The sequence below is a fragment of the Chanos chanos genome, chromosome 8 (assembly GCF_902362185.1).
Source record: "Chanos chanos chromosome 8, fChaCha1.1, whole genome shotgun sequence".
Lineage (NCBI taxonomy): Eukaryota > Metazoa > Chordata > Actinopteri > Gonorynchiformes > Chanidae > Chanos > Chanos chanos.
Window position 1 is genome coordinate 20,621,629 of NC_044502.1, and position 24,815 is coordinate 20,646,443.

The window sequence follows — 24,815 nt, forward strand, 5'->3', positions numbered from 1 at the left end:
TTATTCATTTATTGAAGAAAAACCCAATGTAACACACACAAATATAAATATTTGTATGTATGTGTGTGTGTGAATACATTCGTTGCCTATATCTGAGCTCTCACACTTCAAAAATGTGATGATATATAACCGGGTAACTTTGGTTTTTAACCTGTTGTTTTTAATGTAATAGTTAATTTGTGACTGTGTGTCATGTCTTTTGTGAAAGGAAGCACAGAAGTGACAGATGGAGAAAATAGAGTTTATAAAAAAGACTAAAAGAAATGAGTTTTAAGCATTTCTGAATGTTTAATTTTAATCAGACACATGCAATTAATAATTGTAATTACATTATCATTACACTTTGTGAAAAAAGAAACATCTTGTGAGCTTATTCTAAGTTCCCATTACGAACTGGACTGTGTTTACTGTAAATACTCCTTTGTTTGGTAGAGTTGTTTTTTCTTCATTCTACCTTCAGCATGACACTCATTTAATATGTTTCTACTGCGTTTTTTTTTTTTTGTTTGTTTTTTTTGGTGGATCATTCATTCTTTTGTTATTTTTTACACTTACACTCATACTAATGGCTGCATCAGGTTTTTGTACAGCACTACCTCACTTTCTCTCACTGTGAGTCTCTGGCACAGTAATACACAGCTGTGTCTTCAGTCTTCAGACTGTTCATCTGTAGATAGAGCTGATTCTTACTGTTGTCTCTGGAGATGGTGAACCTTCCCTGAACACCACTGGAGTAATATATGTTGCTACTGTCATAGCTGATATATGACACCCATTCCAGTCCTTTTCCAGGTGCCTGTCTGATCCAGTTCATGCCATAGTCACCAAAGTTAAACCCAGATGCTGTGCAGGTCAGTTTATGAGATCCACCAGGTGTAATGATCACTGGTTCAGACTCAGTCAGTGTCTGACCCATTACATCTGTAAACAAAGAGAATACAGAAATTAAGTTAATAAAAACTTAACAACATTAAAATTCAACTTAAACAACATGAATATTCATACAACAAAATGAAATTAGATGTTTTCAGATGCCTTACATTGTTCAAACATCAACATGAGGGTCAAAAACAAAATATCTCTTGACTCCATAGCTGAGCTGATAGGAGCTCCTCCTGTAAATACTGTATAAACAGACAGAGATGAAAAGAGACATGAGATTATAAAGGACTGACGTAGAATATAACTTTGCATAGTCCACCCCCTAGAGGTTTAAACAGATACAATTACAAGCATTGTGATCAGAGTTTAGAGTCTGTGATTATTTTCTCACAATTCAAAGCTGTCTCATCATCATCATCATCATCATCATCATATTCATTATCCTTTTATAATTTTATTTATTTATTTATTTGCTTTTTGGAACAGGACTAAAGCACAAGGTAGTTTTGAATGGCAGCACTGGAAAGCATTCACACACCAATACCCAAATACAGTGGACATTACACACCAATACCCAAATACATCAGACAACAAAATAAGCAAAAAATAGAGGTAATACACTACAAAGGAGGCAGTTCAGTTGTTTAGGGGGCAGAAGTACTCCGTCTGGCACGTGACCGACCTTCAACATTGAAATGTGGTTGCAATAATGTCAGTTGTTGTTTCAGTGTTGAAAAATGCTGAAACAACGTTTAATGCTAATGGTTGTAAAAATGTTAACACAATACTTATCAGTCAACGTTGAAATTTCGACGCTGAAAGACCTGTACATTGAATTGAATTATATTGTTCAAACCTGTACATGAGAATCAAAAACAGAATGACTCTTGATTAAAAGCAAAGTGTGATTATAAAGGACTGAAGTGGTGTATAATAGTCCACCCTCTAGAGACTTAAATAGATACAATGATATGCATTGTGATCAGAGTTTGGAGTCTGTCAAGTTTGGAATTTGAGATTACAGTTTGGAATCTGTCCTAATAGAACTGCCCTATGGCTTTGTTTTGGTAAGAGAGTGAAGCCATAGGTCTCCTCTATTAGCAGGTTTACCACATACTCTGAGTTACCTGGGTACTCTGAAGTTACCTGGGTAAGCCAGTTACCTCACTTCGTAGTACAGGCACCTCCTTTACAGCTGTTTCTATGGTAGTGGTGATAACAGACCAGACATCACGTAGCCTAACTGAAGAGCATTTAGCCAGAGGAGAAATATGAAGTGGACTTGCACATGATATATGGATATCAGTAAACACTGAGAGGTGGTCACCATGTCATTCCCTGCTCACGGAAATAGGAAATCTCATGGTATGCACTGTGTGTACAGCGGTACAGCTGTGGGCGCCAGTGAATATGGCTTACTGCTGGAGTCATCTCTGGAGATGGTGAATTTTCCCTCAACACACTTTGAATAGTAGATTGGAGAATGGCTGTGCTTATGCATGCAATCCATCTAAGACCATACAGGTCAGTTTATGAGATTCTCCTGGTTCAATGATCACTGGTTCAAACTCAGTCAGTGTCTGTCCTACTACATCTGAAAACTAAGAAAATACAACAGTCAAATGAGCAAAAATTTACACTTAGAAATACCATATGAAATTTGTAAGTATTTAGGTTCATACAACAAAACTGAATCAAACTTGACAGAGATGAAAAGAGACGTGATCATACAGGACTGAAGTGGAGTAGAACTTTGCATAGTCCACCCTCTAGATACTTAAATAGATCTAGTGAGAAACATGGTGATCAGAGTTTTAAATCTTTGATTACTTTCGCTCTTATTCAAAAATAGATTATCAAAATACAGCGATGTTTTTCACATCCGTTTGAACAATAATTTCAAGAAAGAAATGAAGAAAGCTCGGACACCCGGGAGGAGCTTGGAGTAGAGCCGCTGCTCCTCCGCATTGAAAGGAGTCAGTTGAGGTGGTTCGGGCATCTCGTCAGGATGCCTCCTGGGCGCCTCCCTATGGAGGTGTTCCGGGCGCGACCAACTGGGAGGAGACCCCGGGGAAGACCCAGGACACGTTGGGAGAAATATATATCTCAGCTGGCCTGGGAACGCCTTGGGATCCCCCAGGAGGAGCTGGTGGATGTAGCCGGGGAAAGGGATGTCTGGGCGACCCTCCTCAGCCTGCTGCCACCGCGACCCGGTCCCGGATAAGCGGGAGAAAATGGATGGATGGATGGAAGAAATGAAGAAGAAGAAGTAGAAGAAGAAGAAGAAGAAGGAAAATCGTCATCACTGTACTCATTATCTGTGTGTGTGTGTGTGTGTGTGATCATACAGTAAAGGGTAGAATGGTTTATATGGATGAACAAATAATGAAATCAAGATATGGTTGCCCTCTAGAGGCTGAAATGTGACAGTGACAGATAAAATGACAGCAAAATGACCAGTGTTTTTTCTTGAATGAGTTCTCTTGAATTTGTAAAAAAAAAATCATCCAACATATAGCTGTACAAACAGATGAAAAGATTGAAAGCATAGTTGTAAGTTGTAGTTCAAAAAAAAAAAGTAATAGAAGTGATTTAATTTTTAGCCTTTTGGTATATTTCACCTCTCGGTAAAAGACTGTGTTCTGATAGTGTCCAATTTAAGAGTTTGAGATTATATTGTTTCATTCACCACTGTAATAATGCCATAACCAGAGAGGGACTGCGTATGTAACTATAACACCCGAAACATTTTCCAACATTTACCAAATTTTACCATTTCATAGCCTTGTGCTCCACCAGCTTGTAGGGCATAAATATCATGCCATTTCTTTATTTCTGACCATTTGAAAAACAAACAAACTGTACAAACAAACAAACAGCACTGGACACCCGAAGGAATACCACAGAAAGACATCAGTAATTTGTTTCACTAAAGCAAAAACCTATTTTTTATGGCTGCCAACAGAAGCAGGAAACACACAAGAACCATGTTTGGTGTGTAGCGCCACATGGGTTTTAGGATTTCTTTTAATTCGAGGTTAACAGTATATAATGGTTGATCACTGTAAAGGTAATCCATATAATATAACATCCCATCCTCTACATGTGTCACACTGGTGGTGTGGTGCAGGACCCAAGTGCAAGACACGATGGTTGAAGGTGGCCAACGGAAGACTTTACTTAAAATGAAGACGAAAATACAAGTGCAAAACAAAAGCAAAGCCAATAACAAAAAGGTGCAGCGTAACAGTTGTGCAAACTAACACAAACAACGATAGACAAAGACAAGGCACAACACTAGGACTTAAATAGAAGGAGAACAAAACAGGGCAACACAGGATTGGTAGAAATTAACAAGGTAATAATCAGACAAACGGGAACAGGTGAGGGGCGGAGACAGGCACAGAACAAGAGCACAAAGACATATCAAATTAAAAGTCCAAAACGGAGGTGCAGGTTGTGACAGAGCCCCCCCCTTAAGGGGCGGCTCCCAGACGCCCCAAAAACAAAAACAAAGTCCAGAACAAACCTGGTGGGTGGGGGGGCGCACAGAGGGATGACCGAAGGTGCTGCAGCCGACGGGCCCCCTCTGCGGCCGAGCAGGTGAGGGGTTGGCTGGAACAGACTTTCCAAACCGGGCAGAAGAACAGGAACGGAGCAGACTCTTCAAACAGCCTCGACGTCGGCTAGAGGGCTGAGCTGGGTCGGGGAAAGGGCCTCGGGAACAGGACAGGGCGTCAGCATGGGAGCTGACCAGGACAGGGCGTCAGCATGGGAGCTGACCAGGACAGGGCGTCAGCATGGGAGCTGACCTGGGCCGGGAAAGCGGCCTCGGGAATAGGACAGGGCGTCAGCATGGGAGCTGACCAGGACAGGGCGTCAGCATGGGAGCTGACCAGGACAGGGCGTCAGCATGGGAGCTGACCTGGACAGGGCGTCAGCATGGGAGCTGACCTGGGCCGGGAAAGCGGCCTCGGGAACAGGGCAGGACAGCGCATCCTCCAGGGTGCGCCGGGCAGCGCATTCCTCGCGCTGGGCAGCGCACTCTCCATGGTGCGCCGGGCAGCGCATTCCTCGCGCTGGGCAGCGCACTCTCCATGGTGCGCCGGGCAGCGCACTCTCCATGGTGCGCCGGGCAGCGCACTCTTCATGGTGCGCCGGGCAGCGCACTCTCCATGGTGCGCCGGGCAGCGCACTCTTCATGGTGCGCCGGGCAGCGCACTCTTCATGGTGCGCCGGGCAGCGCACTCCTCGCGCTGGGCAGCGCATCCTCCATGGTGCGCCGGGCAGCGCATTCCTCGCGCTGGGCAGCGCATCCTCCATGGTGCGCCGGGCAGCGCACCCTCCATGGTGCGCCGGGCAGCGCATTCCTCGCGCTGGGCAGCGCACCCTCCATGGTGCGCCGGGCAGCGCATTCCTCGCGCTGGGCAGCGCACCCTCCATGGTGCGCCGGGCAGCGCATTCCTCGCGCTGGGCAGCGCACCCTCCATGGAGCCTTCGGAGTCACTGCTTGAAGGGGATTCAGGGTGGCAGAGACAGGAGACCCAGGAGCGGACACAGCCCTAGAGATGGTTGGGCCCAGCACCACAGTCCATGTGGTGCCTGGGTCTAGGGCTGGGAGCCCCCCCCAAAAAAATTCCCCCCCCCTGGGTTAGGGGCTGGAGAACCTACCGAGAGAGGGAGCCCCGCCGCACCCAGGTCAGGAGCTGGAGCCGTCTCTGCCTGGGAGACAGAAGTGTCTTGCTGGGTCCTTGTGTGGTCTATCGTTCTGTCACACTGGTGGTGTGGTGCAGGACCCAAGTGCAAGACACGATGGTTGAAGGTGGCCAACGGAAGACTTTACTTAAAATGAAGACGAAAATACAAGTGCAAAACAAAAGCAAAGCCAATAACAAAAAGGTGCAGCGTAACAGTTGTGCAAACTAACACAAACAACGATAGACAAAGACAAGGCAAAACACTAGGACTTAAATAGAAGCGCACTCTCCATGGTGCGCCGGGCAGCGCATTCCTCGCGCTGGGCAGCGCACTCTCCATGGTGCGCCGGGCAGCGCACTCTCCATGGTGCGCCGGGCAGCGCACTCTTCATGGTGCGCCGGGCAGCGCACTCTCCATGGTGCGCCGGGCAGCGCACTCTTCATGGTGCGCCGGGCAGCGCACTCTTCATGGTGCGCCGGGCAGCGCACTCCTCGCGCTGGGCAGCGCATCCTCCATGGTGCGCCGGGCAGCGCATTCCTCGCGCTGGGCAGCGCATCCTCCATGGTGCGCCGGGCAGCGCACCCTCCATGGTGCGCCGGGCAGCGCATTCCTCGCGCTGGGCAGCGCACCCTCCATGGTGCGCCGGGCAGCGCATTCCTCGCGCTGGGCAGCGCACCCTCCATGGTGCGCCGGGCAGCGCATTCCTCGCGCTGGGCAGCGCACCCTCCATGGAGCCTTCGGAGTCACTGCTTGAAGGGGATTCAGGGTGGCAGAGACAGGAGACCCAGGAGCGGACACAGCCCTAGAGATGGTTGGGCCCAGCACCACAGTCCATGTGGTGCCTGGGTCTAGGGCTGGGAGCCCCCCCCAAAAAAATTCCCCCCCCCTGGGTTAGGGGCTGGAGAACCTACCGAGAGAGGGAGCCCCGCCGCACCCAGGTCAGGAGCTGGAGCCGTCTCTGCCTGGGAGACAGAAGTGTCTTGCTGGGTCCTTGTGTGGTCTATCGTTCTGTCACACTGGTGGTGTGGTGCAGGACCCAAGTGCAAGACACGATGGTTGAAGGTGGCCAACGGAAGACTTTACTTAAAATGAAGACGAAAATACAAGTGCAAAACAAAAGCAAAGCCAATAACAAAAAGGTGCAGCGTAACAGTTGTGCAAACTAACACAAACAACGATAGACAAAGACAAGGCAAAACACTAGGACTTAAATAGAAGGAGAACAAAACAGGGCAGCACAGGATTGGTAGAAATTAACAAGGTAATAATCAGACAAACGGGAACAGGTGAGGGGCGGAGACAGGCACAGAACAAGAGCACAAAGACATATCAAATTAAAAGTCCAAAACGGAGGTGCAGGTTGTGACAACATGTATTGCCCTATGGTTGTTGTAATATATTCCGGTCTTCCATTTCGTTTTCATTTGCATTGTTTGTGTGAATCACCTGGCTGTCAGAGCTGTCGCGGACTTTTCAAATGTTTTTAAAAGGAAATGCGGGTGTGGCAGGAGAGAGGACATAGGCAAGACAAAACGAAAAAAAAAAAAAAAAAAAAAAATGAGGGGGTCTGCGGTGGATCTGAACGCCGAGATAGAAAAGTGCACTTGAATTAAATGAAAGTGGATAAACTTAAATTGCCATTTGTGATTTGTGAGGGTTTTCTTGAAGCCAAGCTCACCAAGATTCAGGTCTGAGCGCAGAGTACTGTCATCTGATCCCCAGTCGGCCAAACCGGTGAGATTTTTCTTTTCTTTTTTTTTTTTTTTCTTCCTGGCTCAGTTGTGGATTATATTTTTTGCTGTTTGTTGGATTATGTTTGTGTTTCAGTGTGGGTTATTGACACTATAATTAGACAATGGTATCTGTGTTGTATATTTGTTTTATTTTCCAATCCGAATTTGCCACAATTAAAACAGATATACATGAGGTATACTGTAATTATTTGTACCCTCATACATCTGCTTTACATCCATTTAGCCATTGTAGAAAGGAGAGAGAGAGAGAGAGAGAGAGAGAGAGAGAGAGAGAAATGGCTTTTTAAACAGTTTAATGTTAAAATATTTTTTTAATTTCAAAAGACTCCAATGCTCTTTCCCCTGGAGCAGGAGACTGATCAAGTCTGGTCTTGTCAATACTGTTACTGGAAATGGAATGAATGCTGACTGTTCCGTGTCTGTCATTGCCTTTTAGCGCTGAGTTTTCTGAAGTAATTCTAATGTAGACAGTTTCCTGTAGGTGGACTCCTGCTGCTGATTTGGTACAGCACTGCACCCCTTTGTCTCACTGTGACTCTCTGGCACAGAAATACACAGCTATGTCTTCAGGCTGTTCATCTGTAGATAGAGCTGATTCTTACTGTTGTCTCTGAACATGGTGAACCCTCCCTGAACACAACTAAAGGAAATTATGGTAGAACTGCCATATATGGCTGCCACCCATTCCAGTCCTTCTCCAGTAGTCTGTCTGATCCAAGCCATCCAGTATTCACCAAAGTCAAACCCAGAGGCCGTACAGGTCAGTTTATGAGATCCACCAGGTTTAATGATCACTGGTTCAGACTCAGTCAGTGTCTGACCCATTAAATCTGCGAACGAGGAGAATATGATAAATTAAAATACATCTTAAATGTAATAAAACTTCTGGCAACCCAACTGTTCATAAAACAACCACCATCCACAGCACCGGAAACCCAAGAAAACGTTCCATAAACCAGATTAGGTGTGGCTATTTATAAAGTGGAATTAAAATTGGGTGATGGAGTGGGCGTTCCTGAGGTAAAAGTATTGACAAACAGAACTTGCCATTATGAGGAAGCCTTCTCCCTATTACAATTAGATTTGTACGCAGCTTGTTGCATTGAATGTAAAGCTTCAGCAAGTGCCTTAAGCTGAAGAAACAAGTGGGGAAATGTACCGGAAGTGTAAAAGAATCAAAACTCGAAAACCTAAAAGAACCTGGTTCAGTTTCTCGAACTGTTTGACAGAATCGGTTCACTAAAATGAATCGAACTGCCCAAAACTAGTGCAACTACTACCTACCCCTCAACCCTCTCAACATGGTCTCCCCCTTCTACACCATCACTTGTCTTCACTTCCCATGAGTTCCCCCCACTCTCTCAATACAGCCTGCCCCTTATTCTAGTAACACATAAGAAAACATAAGAATTTATTTTATCAAATGTTCATTACCTCCATGTAGCCAGAATGGAATGATCCTTGTTTCATAACCACATTTTGCAATGATTTGAACTGTGAGATTGGCAGTCGAATCAGGCTACTTAGTTCAAATAGTTCAGGGGTGGGCAAATCCAGTCCTGGAGGGCCATGGTCCTGCTGTTTTTCTTGTCATCCAACTAAATACAGTCTCTGATTGGCTGAAGAGCATGCACACCTGTTTTCAAAGTGAAAATCAACAGGTAGCTAAGAGGTGAAAACAAAAACCGGCAGGACACCGGCCCTCCAGGACTGGATTTGCCCACCCCTGAACTATTTGATCTACGTAGCCTGATTATTTGGGGTCACCCCTAATTATTATTATTTTGTTTTGAGTACATGTGAACTCTTTAAAAAAATGGACACAATTGCTGCCACTGTGACTTTTAAACCTCTAGATGGAAAACCATTCTAACCTTTATAATCACACACTGGATCTGTTCATCCATGAACTGTGAACTGTTTTATCTTTTGTAATCATACACTAGACCTGATAATGATATTGAGGAAAGTGTTTATTCTCATCTTTTCCTGCTTCTAATGATTAAAATGAATGTGACAAACATAGCTGATTTTGTATAATCCATTCTTGAATAATGAGAAAACCATTGCAGATTTTGATCACAATGTTTCTCACTGTGTCTGTTTAAACCTATAGAGGGTGGACTATGCAAAGTTATAGTCCTCTTCAGTCCTTTATAATCACATGTCTTTTTTTATCTCTGGTTGTTTGTGCAGTATTTTCAGAAGCAGCTCCTGTCAGCTCAGCTATGGAGTCAAAAGATATTTTGTTTTTGATCATGTTGATGTTTAAAGAATGTAAAATATTTCTAAACATTTAATTTAAATTTGATGTATTATGATGTATTTGAATATTTTCTAATTTCACAGGATGCCCTTAACAAAACTAACATAATGACAGTGCATCCAAAGACATGAAATATAACGGATGATATATCATGAACAGAACTTCACTTGCTGGTATCTTTGGTGATAGAGAACTGGCCCTGGAGAGACAAGACAAATGCTGTCCCAGTGCCAGTGTCAATGCATCCAATCCACTCCGGTCCTTTCCCTGGTTTCTGATGGATCCAGTGCATGTAATAGTTGCTCATAGAGCATCCAGACACTGTCCAGGATTCTTCACCACAGACTCAGATGAGGTCAGCGAATGTCCATAAAAACTAGCAACCATGAGCATGAATATCAAGTCACCTGAGAGTTTTTACATTTCAGAAATTCTTCATAGAATAATTATTTCTCAACTGAAATTAAAGCCAGGCAAATTCCATATTAGAGAGCATTCATTTTTACTGAGACACGTAAAAATACATGAGTGTGACAACTTGTCAGCATACAGAGAGACTGTATGTAAATGAGGCCTGAATGTGGCTCTTACTGTTCTGGACAAAATTTGCTTAGTCCTATTGTCAGAATGAAAATAAACACAGTGACTGGCTATTTGAAAACTCTGTAGCCATGATATGAACATTAATATTTGTGTGTATGTGTATGTGTGTCAGAGAGAACCATGATGCTGGACTTTTAATGACATGTAAAAAAGTACAACACCAGCAGGCTGAGCATAAAACAGGGTTACCAGGGGTTCGAAGAACGACTGACAAAAATTAGGATAGCAGTCGGCCAAAAAGACTATGGAAGAATACAATACAATACAATAATATCTTTTGACTCCATAGAATGGTTTACATGGATGAACAGATGCAGCACGTGATTATGAAGGGTAGAATGGTTTACATGGATGAACAGATACAGTATGTGATTATGAAGGATAGAATGGTTTACATGGATGAACAGATACAGTATGTGTTTATGAAGGGTAGAATGGTTTACATGGATGAACAGATACAGTATGTGATTATGAAGGGTAGAATGGTTTACATGGATGAACAGATACAGTATGTAATTATGAAGGGTGGAATGGTTTACATGGATGAACAGATACAGTATGTAATTATGAAGGGTGGAATGGTTTGCCCTCCATAGGTTTAAAAGTGACAATGACAGCAAAGGTGTCCGGTATTTTTTTGTTGTTGTTGTTTCTTAAAAGAATTCACCTTCAAAACAAAATAAATAATTAGTGAGTTCTTATGTGTGCAGAAGTAGAAAAGCATGTGTTGTTTAGAGTATACAGATATATGGAAATATGGAAAAGCAGAGTTATAAGTTGGAGCTCAAAAAAAAGGAGTATTTGAAAGAAGTGTTTGTTCCATTTTTGTCATATTGGTAAATTATTACCTCAATTTAAAAAAAAAAGTGTCTCATTTTGCCAGAATATGAGATCAAACTATTTCATTCACCACTGTCCTAAGAGTTTTGTCATTCACAGTGTGAAGTGGCATAAAAATCCTGTCTTTTCTGTTTCTTTATCTTTGAACATTGTGTTAATATTTTCTTTTTCTTTATCTTCTTTGTGATTTTATAAAATTACTTCAAATCATATATGACAGGCAAAAAATCAGTATGGTCTGTTTTTTTACATTCTGCACAGAAAATGATCACATTTGATGACGTCACTGAAAGTGATATCTGTATCAGATTCTCAAGGGTGTGACATTGTTACCCTTTAAATTTGTAATGTATTGATTGCAAATGACAATAAATAATATTTATGAAAGGGCTGTCCTGCATTTGACATCTCTTTAGACCTAAGGTTTTTATATGATTTGCGTTGAATTCAGTGAATACACATATTATATCAATTCACATTTTTGCAAATGTCAGTGTGAAAGACTTCATGATTGATATTACAGTTCATGGTTAGAATGTTCTAGTCCATTTACCAAGATGAAGATGGCTGACATTCAAGGGGGAGACTCACTGAATCATTACAAATGCAATTACAGATGTTTAATTGGTGGAGGACAAGGCAGTTAAACAAATGACTGTCTGACCATATTTTGTTTTCGAGGTGAATATATGAGTCCTAAGGGGGAAACATATAGTATCATACATACAAATCGCCACCCAAATCCTTCCCCTTTTGGTTTTCGTACAGCTGATTGTATAAGTTTAGTCACAGTGAATCTCTAGCACAGTAATAAACTGCAGTGTCCTCAGTCTTCAGTTGGTTCATATGAAGGTAGAAATAAGAGCTGTCCTTGGATGCTGTGAAGCGGCCCTGCACTGCCTGGGCTGTGTTCTTGCTGCTAGAGACAGAACCACTGACTGTTCAGACTGGGTGAGAACAACCTGACACTGGACACCTGAAAGAACACACACAGACAAATTTATTCAAAGAACAATAATAATATGATCCTATATGAATTTCTTAAAACTATTTCACCAAAACCAAAAACTCACAAGACATGGCTGCTAACAGCAGCAGCTGTGACAGCAGAGAAAAAGGGAACATTGTTTATGCTGATGCTGAGTTAGCGAGAGCTGCTCTGGAGGAGAATATTCCGACCACTGCTGTTTAAATAGTGAACATGATGAAGAATTCAGTAGATTTGCATTGGCATATGGGCGTGAACTAATATAATTATAAGTAGAGATCAGTGAAGTGGCATAAGCAGGATATGTGAAACCTCAGGATCTACCAATGAAAATATCAGTGGCTCATCTGTTTTTACATTAGATAGACAGCAAGTGCCCCCTTGTGGTCAAGAAGAGACACTGTAGACACAGTGACATTTTCTCCTGGTTTATCATACCTACTTCAACTATTCAGCTTTAGTAGAAAGAGCTGTGAATCATCCATTTTGTCATGAAACCAATACAATACTATAATTTCCATACATGATTTTCACATTATTTGCTCATAGGCTTATATCTAAAACTGAGATCTACTTTTCACTTCTGCACTACTGAAGAGCACAACACAATCTGTTTCAACTGAGATTTAACTGAGAGGTCTGCTGTCTTTGTCTCTCACTGTGACTCTCCAGCACAGTAATACACATAACTGTCTTCATTCTTCAGACAGTTCATCTGTAAATGCAGCTTACTGCTGGAGTCATCTCTGGATATGGTGAATCTGAGTTGTGCAGGGACGGTTTCAGACATGGGCGAGGCCCGGGGCGGCATTTTGCCTGGGGTGGAATGGAGCGCCTGCAAAAAAAAACAAAACAAAACAAAACAAAACAAAACAAAAAACAAAACAAAACAAAACAAAACAAAACAAAACAAAACAAAAAAAAAAGATAGGAATGGTGACATTTGCACTATCGGTTTTCTATCGCTCATTTGCACATCACGTCCGTGATATCATGTCACGGTGTGGGTCATTTAACCTTGTCAGAGTGGGTGCCCTGACTCTAGTTTGCTAACTAGGTAGGCTACTACCTGGGAAGGTCTCCCACTCAGAGCTACAAAATGGGGAAGGGGGCAGGGTTCGGTTGACCTCAGGTCTCCCCACTGGAAGCATGAGGTAGGGGGAGCAAGGGAAGTAGTTTTGTGGGTGTAGTCGTAGTCCATATGCCCCCAAAAGACGCACGATGGCTTGTGGTAACTCTGGCTTAAAAAGTTTCTCTTTTATTTCCTTGATGTGTGAATAAAAAAATAGGGGTCAGGCTCAAAGAGACATAAATGTCGTAACTGACTCGGACGGTTCACTTCACACCCAAAACAACGTTCCCGCAACTTTGCCTCGATGATGTGTTCAAGTATGACACCCACAGCGGACTTTATGAGTTTGAAGCCCAGCGGGGGTATGCAGCCATCCACGTCTTCAGCAGGTTGTGATAGTGCGGACGTAGTCTCTACGCCCCCTGGAGAAGACGATCCAGTTAGCATTTTCATAGACTCAGACCCTGGTGTATAAGTCAAATTCATTCTCCCAAGCTTCTCGCAAAATTCGTCAAGCCAACGGCAGTCTTCAGATATAGTTTTCATTTACCTGTCATATGGCTAGTCAGCAGTCAACAAGTCTTTTAGATGGGGTCCATCTCAGAGCCGTCAGTCTTTTTGCATGTAGAGAATGGGCAGTGATTCTGAATGGACATGCCCACAGTCACACGTATGTCAGAGTCACACGTATGAAAAAGTTTTACTTTGATGTCTTGGTATCTGTCCAGTGCATCACACCATTTGTACAGCCTGTTTATCTTCTTGAAAACAACATGTAGAGCAGGCATGTCTCTCCAAAGAAACATAACTTTCAGGTCACGCATGATCCTCTCAACATCTATATCTTCACCTGCATTCACGATCGTGTATTCACCACAACACATATACACATAATCATCAGGATCCTTTTCAAAACGATTTGCAAATATGTAATAGCTTTTCTGTTGCGTTGCACTATTCCGCGCCACGTTGTAGACACGTTCCAAACCAGCAACTTCAAGGTCTCTCCAAACTTTGCTTCTGAACAAACTCTAGTCTTTACCAAAGAATGGAATGTGTATCGTGTCCTCTGTAAACGTCTCACCAGATTCAACGACGTACAGCTTCACAGATGGCACGACTTTGTCGAAAACATATACAGCAACACACCAGTCAGACAATGGCCATTTGTATTCCACAGCTTTGTTCTCATTTTGAAGAAAATGAATCAAACTCTCGGATGTCTTCTCTCTTGGCGCAAAAGTCATTTTGTTGCCCACCATAGTATCGTCAGTAATAGTGACGAGAGGTATCCTCTTCACACTCTTTACTGCTGCAGATGCAGACGTTTTTTAAACAGCTAACTAGTTAGACTTAGTTGCAAACACAAGGATATATACAGAATGCTATTTACAGGTCAAGCGTATTTATTACTAGTGGGACTGGCCCGTACATGTCCTGTTTACTCCTGTCAACCACACATGCCCCATGTCAGCCATCCCCTGGACGAGCATGAGGGAGGTGGGAGATAGAGGGGAAAGGGAGAGTAGGGTGGGAAAGGGAGCGTGGGGAGGGGTCATGAATCACAGAGGGGTCATAAATCACTTTGACTGACAGTTTGACAGAAAGTATAGGATATATACTACTGCCAGATGAAGAATCATTGTGCATTCAGATTCCCAGTGTGGTAGCAGTAAAAGGAATGAATGTGAATTATTTTCTGTTTGTGAGCTTGTGTGTATTTGTGCATAACTACATGAACATACCATAGTAAAGTTGTAGTATATTATCCATGTGATGCGTGTTCATGCACAGTCTCAAAATGAAATGGTCCTGACGAGTGGACACAAGCAGGCTGACAGCTCCTTACACTAAAATAGAAACTGTTCGAAAAAAAAAAAAGAAAAAAAATTATGTAAGTTAAAACGCGCATTCCTATATGCAGCAAGATCATTTGGCAGTAATGTAAAGTGTGACATTGAATGAACATGTTTTTAGGCTGTGTGTGAGTTTTTGTACAGCTCCTCTACCAGATGGATATAATGTATAACAGGCACAGTAATACACACCTGTAGATTATTCCCTTGTAATGTTATTGTGTTACTGCTGGTGTCTCTTGAGATGCTGAACTTGTTTTTAGAGACTCGATATAGCTTAAGCCCCCATCATACCAGATAATGCCCATAAACTCCGGAGCTTTTCCTGCTGGTTGTTGAATCCAAGCTGTATTTCCACTTAAAATAAAACATGAAATGTTTTACACTCTGACATTTGCACGCAGATCAGGTTAGCAAGGAAAAGACACACCATGTTTGACAGCTGCTTCATGTTCAGCCAAAGGGAGGAGTTAAGGAGACACTCAGGGTTTACTAAAGAAAATCTGCCAGCAAGCAGGTTAGGTTCAGAGTCAGTTACCAACGGTAACTGAGCCAGAGTTTGAGTTACCTCGCTTTCTGGAATGGAAAACCCAGAGTTTCCCTCATCTCAGGGTTAACAAACTCAGTTTTCATTAAACCTGCTTTCTGGAATACTCCCCAGGTTCTTTAGAAAGGTGGGAATGGCACAATCCTAATTCCTTCAAGACGGCAGTTGGACGACATTCACAAAATGGCTGCTTGTCTGGACCTCCTACAAGCTCCTATCCTAAGCATATGGTGCTGACTCACCTTGACTGTGGAGCCCAGATTAAACTGTCCTTTATACCCAGGTAATCCATGTTTTAATATAATATTGTGGATAGTTAAAACTGAGTAAGGTAAGTAAAGCTTTGCACAAATATCATTCCCTTGTCTCCCTCTTTTAACGCCCTCAAAATGTATCCACTGTATAATTACAGGAGAGTTTGATGGCCACCTACTTGGTGACAGAGAGTACCCATGCCAGGCCTCTCTGTTGAGCCCTTACCCAGACCCCGAGCTGGTCACCCAACAACGTTCCAGTGTGGCCCACTGCAGGACTAGAGCCCGGGTTGAGATGACAATAGGCATACTCAAAGCTCGGTTCCAGTGTCTGCGTAAACTCGGGGTGACACCAGAGAGAGCATGTGACATTATTGTGCCATGTGTTGTTCTCCATAATATTGCCACAATTAGAGGAGAGCAGTAAATGAACAACAAAAACAGTCCCATCCACCCTGCAGTTGTCCTGGATGGCCAAAATCATTTCACAGATTAAGATACCGCCATCCCAAGCAGTCGAATAAAGAAAAATCAGTCACATTTTATTTGGTCTTCTTTATTTCCTACAAATGCAAATGCAACAATTACTATATTTAGATTGTTCCAACAAGTAACAGTTCACCTGTGACCATGCACCCACCCCATACTGTTGTTCCAGTGATTCAATTTCAAGATAGACCTCTCTAATCTGCCGCTCAAAGTACACCATTTCTAAGTCAGGAGATGCATTTTTGCAACTTCTTTATTGGTAACTTAGAAAACATAAGGATGACATTAAATTTTACAGTTCTACATGCAGAATTAACCTGGCATTTATTGTACATCTCACTGTGTCAGTCTGTGCTGTGGAGGTTGATGGACTCTCCTCCTGGTAATGCCCAGCCATGCTCTGTTAAAAAGGATAAGAACGTTTCATCCCTTCAGTGTGCATTTCAAACTCAAAATTCCACACAAGAATGTAAAAACATTTAAATGGGAAGAAAAATATCAATAGCTACTAGGGATGTCCTGATCAAATCATTTAATATTGAATATCTGCCAACTCAGAGTACATGCTTGACAACTGAGTAGCAAATGCATTAAGGAAAAAATTGCCTCCTGCCTAGCCTTTTTTTTTTTTATTACTTTTTTATTTTACAAAATAACAAAGTAAACCTTCTTGTAAAGCTCTGGTAAAAGCAGTGTCTGAAATGTAGTGTCAAGAGGGTAAGGTGTACTGTGGGAGTTATACCAGAAAATATATGCAAGTGTTCGATTTTATTAGTCTTACAATAATTCAAGTGGTTAAGCTGTCTAACTGTCAGTTACTTTGATACTTTTTCTGAAAACCTCAATTTTTGTATGCTATCGTTCTCAATCCTTAGCATTAGTTAAGCGACTGTATTGCTCTCTGTGGTCATTAGTTTAGGCTAACTCACATACATCTCATACAGCTAAAGTGTTAGGTGTTTCAATTTTGAAATGATACCTTGGTTGTTATTAGTAGCCATGAGGATTAACGTTGTGTGTATGTATATGTGTGTGTGTGTGTGTGTGTGTGTGTGTGTGTGTGTATGTATGTATAGTACAGTAACGAAGTACATTTACTTGAGTACTGTACTTAAGTACATTTTTCAAGTATCTGTACTTTACTTGAGTGTTATTTTTTTTGGAAACGTATTACTTTTCACTCCACTACATCTGAAATACATATATTGTACTTTTCACTCCACTACATTTCTACGACGTTTCTCGTTACTCGTTACTTTAACGCATAGCTTTGAAGTCAGCAGACGAATTTTCTTTTCTAAAATGTAATAGGCCATATTGTGTTCATTGTGTTGAAAAACCAATCACAGTAAACTGCAACAATGCTGTCAGTCAAGTGCGTGCTGCATTTTTTTTAACAACTGAACTTGGCGGTTTTACTGATGGCTACTACAATGGAAGATAAAGATAAAGGTTCCTCAGTAGAGCAGCCATGGCCATATCTTAAGTCCATGTCTGAGATTTTTGAAATCAACTGGTTTCCAAGCTAATTGCTTCCCGTATGTGTTCGCGCACTGTGTTCGCCTAACACTTACAATCATTTGCCACAGTAGATATGAGATGTGACTAGAAAATTGCGATTTATATGTTTGTGAATGTGTGACGAATCTGGTGACAGAGGCAGACCACAACTTCTACTGTTAGCACAGTGTGTGAACACATATGGAAACCAGTTGGCTTGAAAACCATTTGGGGCATAATACCATTGATGGTCCTGTGTGAATCCACTGCTGACGCATACTAATAGTTAGATAGCGAAAATGCCGAGTTAACGTTACTGACAAAATCCTTTCAGAAATATATGTTTTAATCTTGTCTGGTAAACACAGTGATATTTTTAAGGTCAGCAGTTTCACGTAGGACCCGGTACCAATAAGACGAGGGTGGGGACGGGAATCAAGCGGTGACGATGGTCATCCAGCTGTTCCACATTTCAGACTATGCTATGTAGTAGAAGTAAAATTAACCTAGCCTACAACATTATGACATGTTTATCCTTTTAAGGCCAATCTGAGTTAACCTAGTGCCTGTTAACTGAAGATTTACACTGTCTTTTCTAGAGGAAGCATTTGGTTCAACTGTGTTTCTATAGGCTTTGTAGCATATTCCACAAGCTTTTTATTCTACAGATTCTACAAGCAAGTCAGTGCTTTCAGTCGGTTGTTTCAGAGTCATTCGACTCTGTAAATACATTGTTGCAACAATACAACAATGCGATGACATTAAAAAGAAAATGTTCTTCTGAATACTTAAGTATTTTTGAAAGCAAGTACTCCAGTACTTTAACTCAAGTAAAAATTGAACTGAACAACTTTTACTTGTATTGGAGTTATATTTGACCAGGGGGGTATTTCAGAAAGCGGGTTTAGTGGAAACTCTGAGTTTGTTAACCCTGAGATGAAGGAAACTCTGGGTTTTCCGTTTCAGAAAGCGAGGTAACTCAAACTCTGGCTCAGTTACCGCGGTAATTGACTCTGTGAACCTAACCTGCTCGCTGGCAGGTTTTCTTCAACAAACCCCGAGTTTCTCCCTAACTCCTCCCTCCGACTGAACCTGAAGCATCTGTGAAACATGGCGTCTCCTTTCGTCGCTAACCCGATCGGTGTTGAAACCAAATTAATTCGCATAGCCTTACTTCGGGAGAGGATTTTGAGAGCCCGATTAGATGTATTATCATTCCCTGATGCCTACCTAATCGAGCGTTACCGTTTTTCATCACAATCTATCATTTATCCGAACAACTGCGGCCTACATCTCTAATATTACACGCCGTGGACTTCTTGCTCTCAGATCGGAGCAAATTCTTTGCTCTTCTTTTTTTTTTTTTTTTTTTTTTTTTTTTTTGCCGACGGGAGTTTCCTTTATAACACTGGAGACGCCGAGTATATCGGGAAAGCAACTGTTTGTAGAGCCGTAAAAAAGTGTCCCTTGTACTTAAATGGCTACTGCACATTTTCCTAGTGTCAGACCTCTAAGGACCATCAAAGAGGAATTACACAGGATTGCAGGTGCGTGATGTGGAATCATTCAGTTAAAGGTAATGATATTTTAAATTATATCGTGTTCATGACATTCTGCTGTGACCTCAGACTGGGATCAGTCGTTAGTTTTTATGTTGTAGCGTTTCCCAGTGTCATGGGCTGCATCGATGGCACACAGATCCCTATCACTGTTCCTTCAGTTAATGAAGTTGACTATGTGAATAGGAAGTCTCTCCACAGCATTAATGTGCAGGTACACTGACTATTGTCTTACAATAACAAAGACTATACATCACAATATACTGCAACTAATATCTCATTCTCTGCACCATCAAGATCATATGTGATGCAGTGCACTTGATCACAAATGTTGAAGCCAGTGGCCCAGCTCTGTGCATGATATACGAATGTATCATTAGTGTACCCTGAGCAACAGATTTGCACATGGTAAGTAAAGCTTTGCACAAATACCATTCCTTGTCTCCCTCTTTTAACACCCTTAAAATGTATGCACTATATAATTACAGGAGAGTTTGATGGCCACCTGCTTGGTGACAGAGAGTACCCATGCCAGCCCTGTCTGTTGAGCCCTTACCCTGAGCTGGGCCCCCAACAACGTTCCAGTGTGGCCCACTGCAGGGCTAGAGCCTGGGTTGAGATGACAATAGGCATGCTCAAAGCCCGGCTCTAATGTCTGCGTAAACTCAGGGTAACCCCAGAGACAGTGTGTGACATTATTTTGCAATGTATTGTTCTCCATAATAATATTGCCACAATTAGAGGAGAGCAGCACCCTGCCGCACAGATGAACGATCCTGAGGAAGACAGTCCCATCCACCCTGCAGATGTCCTGGATGGAGGAGCCATCCGAGAGAATTTGCCAAAAACATTTCACAGATTAAGATACCACCACCCCCAGCAGTCAAATAAAGAAAAATCAGTCACATTTTATTTGGTCTTCTTTGTTTCCTACAAATGCAACAATTACTATATTTAGATTGTTCCAACAATTAACAATTCACCTGTGACCATGCACCCACCTCTAACTGCTGTTCCAGTAATTGAATTTCAAGATAGGCCATTTAATCTGCCACTGCAAGTGCATCATTTCTCAGTCAGCTTTAGCCATTTTCCTCCTTAATTCATAACTGAGAAAACATAAGGATGACATTAAATTCTACAGATCTACATGCAGAATTAACCTGGCATTTATTGAACATCTCACTGTGTCAGTCTGTGCTGTGGAGGTTGATGGACTCTCCTCCTGGTAATGCCCAGTCATGCTCTGTTAAAAAGGATTAGAACGTGTCATCCCTTCAATGTGTATTTTAAACTCAAAATTCCGCTCAAGAATGTAAAAACATTTTAATAGGGAGAGAAATATCAGTAGCTACCATACATAATATTAATGTAAACCACTGTAGGCCTTTCTGAATCCCTCTGTGGCAGCAGACAACGTGTCTTCGTCATCATCCTGTTATGAAGAGCTTTCTGTTTCAGTATACTACTATAACTGGCAAAATCTTTGGGAGTATTTACAGCACAAATGATAATCTGCTAAGCAGGATATTAGATGAGAGGACATTTGTGTGTCTTATAACAGCATTCTGTTGAGGGTTAAAGCTGCTCCAAGTTGAAATAGCCACTGAATGACATTTACTTGGTTGAATATGTCAAATATGATTAAAACCAAAATGAGTAACAATCATGAGCCTATAGGCCTAAGCAAAATGTGTCTTAAATGTTTGAACAATGTTTTTATATTTCATTTTCAGCGGCTGCCAAGTGCGCTTTGTGCCCATGGGATTGCTCCTAAAAGAAAATAGAATTTTATTCAATTACATTCCACCACTTCCACCTGTAATATTAAAAGAAAGTGTGCTTACATGTTAAATGAATAGACCTCTGCATTCAAACCTACGCATTGACTAGGGCAGCAATTCTTTCCCACGCCAATTATCTCGCCTTTGCCGATGCAGGTGGGAACCGAACCGAACACCTTTTTGTTGTGAGGTAACAGCGCTACCCGCTGCGCCACGTTGCCGCCCCATAATGTGCTCATACTCGCCATAAACACGTATCAGAATTTCTAACTGCAGCGGGGTGAAGTAAAATGACTTTTGTTTTCACCGGTTGCCATGGTGAATCGTAGTATCGGAGCTCCATTGATGATGGCTTTTTATAATTGTCATGCACGCGCTTAACTCAGAGTTAACATACTCAGAGTTGATCGAACCAACTCAGATCAGCTTTTCTGGAACCGAAAACTCAGAGTGTCCCATCTCATGGTTCATCAACTCAGAGTTCAGGATTAAACTCAGAGTTTGTTAAACCCGCTTCCTGAAATACCCCCCAGGAGTATCTATATTTTGACTCAAGTAACGGAGTTGTTTACTTTGTCCACCTCTGTGGGGGGAGGGGGGTCACAATGGGAAGACACAGTGCATTGAACACAAATAAGATGCCAGTGATACAATATAAGTTTGACAGTGGGAACAGAAAAAAAAAACAGTAAAAACTAAACTGTGTATGACAGTAGACAGTGTGTAAACAAAACAGGTACTGTGCAAAAGACAATGAGTGCAATATAATAAATAAAGTGTGTGTTGTAGAAACTGTGCTCAGTATGTAAACATTTACAGAGAGTGCAGCATGGTATGTACTTGGGTAAACCAGCCACAGTGTGCATGTGCTGAACACTAGTTGCATTGTATCCTTTACAAAGTGGCTGTGTATGTATGTATGTATGTGTATATATATATATATATATATGGATGAGCTCCCTCCATGGTTGCCTTCAGCCACTGGTTGCCCAGTTTTATGGCTCAGAGCCAGCTCCTCTGCCTCTAACCCTAACCCAACCCTTACCCTAACCCTAACCCTCCAGCCATTTTGTGGGCCTCTTCCCTTTTTTTGTTAGCTGGATACAACTCAAATGTTAATCTGCTAAGCAGAATATTAGGTGAGAGGACATTTGTGTGTCTTAAAACAGCATTCTGTTTGGGGTTAAAGCTACTCCAAGTTGAAATAGCCACTGAATGATATTTACTTTGTTTAATATGTCAAATATGATTAAAACCAAAATGAGGTACAATCACGAGCTTATAGGCCTTAGCAAAATATGCCGTTTCTGTTTGAACTGTGTTTTTATATCTCATTTTCAGCGGCTGCCAAGTGTGCTTTGCGCCCATGGGATTGCACCTAAAAGAAAATAACACCAATAACACCACTTCCACCTGTAATATTAAAAGAAAGTGTGGTTAAATGTTAAATGAATAGACTACTGCATTCAAATTCATGCATTGACTTTGGTAGCAATTCTCTCCCATACCACTTGTCTCTCCTTTGCCGATGCAGCTGTGTTGCCTTTTTTTTCTTCTTCTTCTTCTTTTTTTCTTTTTTTTTTTTTTTTTTTGGAAAATGTGCTCATACTTACCATAAGCATGTATCAGAATTTCTAACTGCAGCGGGGTGAAGTAAGTCGACTTTTGTTTTCGCTGGTTGCCATGGTGAATTGTGGTATCAGAGCTCCATTGATGATGGCTTTTTATAATTGTCATGCATGCGCTTAACTCAGAATTAACATACTCAGAGTTGACTGAACTAACCCAGATCTGGAACCAAAAACTCAGAGTTTTCCATCTCAGGGTTCATCAACTCAGAGTTCAGGATTAAACTCGGAGTTTGTTAAACCTGCTTTCTGGAATACCCCCCTGATTTGCCTTCTTGGGTTGGCTAATTAGAATCTCAGCTCTCCCACTGGATAGTGGACACAGGAGGACACATTACTCAGTGACTGATTTCTCACATTGCAAATTGTGGTGGCATGGCTGTGCTACATTGAAGCTACGTTGCATAATCCATCTACTGTGACCACAGAACCAGGAACACAGTCCGTGTTAAAGTTTAGTCACTGGGTCTGGCCTTCAGTTCTTGAATTTGAGAAGGATTTGACTCTGTGTGTCTGCTGATGAGGTAGTGCTTGCTTAGGAGTTAGTTAAACCTGATTGATGCACTAATTGTAAGTCACTTTGGTTAAAAAGTGCCTGCGAACTGTCAAATTAAAAATTGTAAATGAATACATAGCACAGAGATAAGGTGTGGTTTGATATATAGATGACTTACTGACTATCTGAATATTTCACAGTATGAGCTCGACAGAACTGGTAAGATTAAAAAAAAAAAAAAAAGTGTTTAAGTTTAATGGGTCACTAGCATTCTAACTGTGAAAGATGATACTGTTGTGGTTTATTGGCAATACATAGAAAAATGTGTCCCTCGTTTCTGTGTTTACTCTTGTAGCTGAACCCTGAGAAATACTGGGAAATTCCCAGAAAAGTTTGGGAAAAATATTGGGCATATTAATATATGTTACGACAAGGAGATACGGTTCATTTATTTTCTGATGAGCCACACTTTCTTTCTTTCTTTCTTAGGTGAGCATGAAGACCACAGTTTTAGGGGGGATGTAGTAACTACATAGATGAATGTCTGTGGGCTACGCTTGTGTTTTTTTACGAGCGCCTACATAGAGGTTTTTGTACAGGATAGCTGCAAGTTCATTTTACTGTGTGTCTGGCACAGTAATACACGGCTGTGTCTTCAGTCTGTAGATTATTCCCTTGTAATTTTACTGTGTTACTGCTGGTGTCTCTGGAGATGCTGAACTTGTTTTTCAGAGACTCTTTGTAGTTTAAGCTCCCATCACTGTAGATAAGTCCAATATACTCCAGAGCTTTTCCTGCTGGTTGTCTAATCCAACCTGTAGCATAGTCAGTAACTGAATATGAGACCTTGCAGTTGATGGTCATTTGCTGACCTGGACGAACAGTCTGAAAATCAGGCTGAATCAGCTCATCAGAGTGGACACCTGGAAGAGATTCAATAATTTTTACAAAGACATGACATGCTGGGTCAAATACACTAATCTGTCAGTAAAATGAACAACAAAATACAGCAGGTTTCATTTCTGTAATTAAACCAAAGACACTCACAGGATGTGGCTGCCATGAGCAGCATTAGAGACACAGAGAACATGATTGGTTTTGAAGCTCAACTTTTGAGAATGTCTCCTGTAGACCTCAGAGGCTGTTTAGGATTTAAATAGAGATTGGTCACATGAGAAAGAAAGAAGGCCAATTTGCATAGAGGTTTCACCAATGTCTTCCTCATTTTTTCTCCTTTTGGGGAAAAAAAAAACAAAAAATAAATTCTAGTTTAATTCCATTCCCAATGCAAAAGATTGAGATTAATCTTTTTCCCCCTTACATGTATTTCCTCAATTTCCGTGAAGGCCAGACTAATATCTATGAGAAGTTTCAAGTGGTTTAAATTCTGTTCACTTGTTTAGAAAATGCAAAAAAAAAAAAGAAAATGCATCACTGATATGCAGTGTCATCTAAGGATGGATATCGCCCTCTGCAGGTCAAAAGACTCTTATATTTTATTTATTATGTTATTATTTTATTTATTTAAAATGTAAAATATATTTAAGTGAATTATTATTATTATTATTACTATTACTATAATTATTATTATTATTATTA

The 24,815-nt window shown here is 41.6% G+C and overlaps 1 gene segment (V, D, J or C); it reads right to left on the reverse strand.

Moving 5' to 3' along the window:
• Nucleotides 1-190: 190 nt before the first annotated feature.
• Nucleotides 191-24,306, reverse strand: LOC115819434 (immunoglobulin heavy variable 3-43-like). The segment is given in 3 exon segments: nt 191-196; nt 626-921; nt 24,264-24,306. Coding segments are annotated over 3 exon segments (345 nt in total).
• Nucleotides 24,307-24,815: the final 509 nt, after the last annotated feature.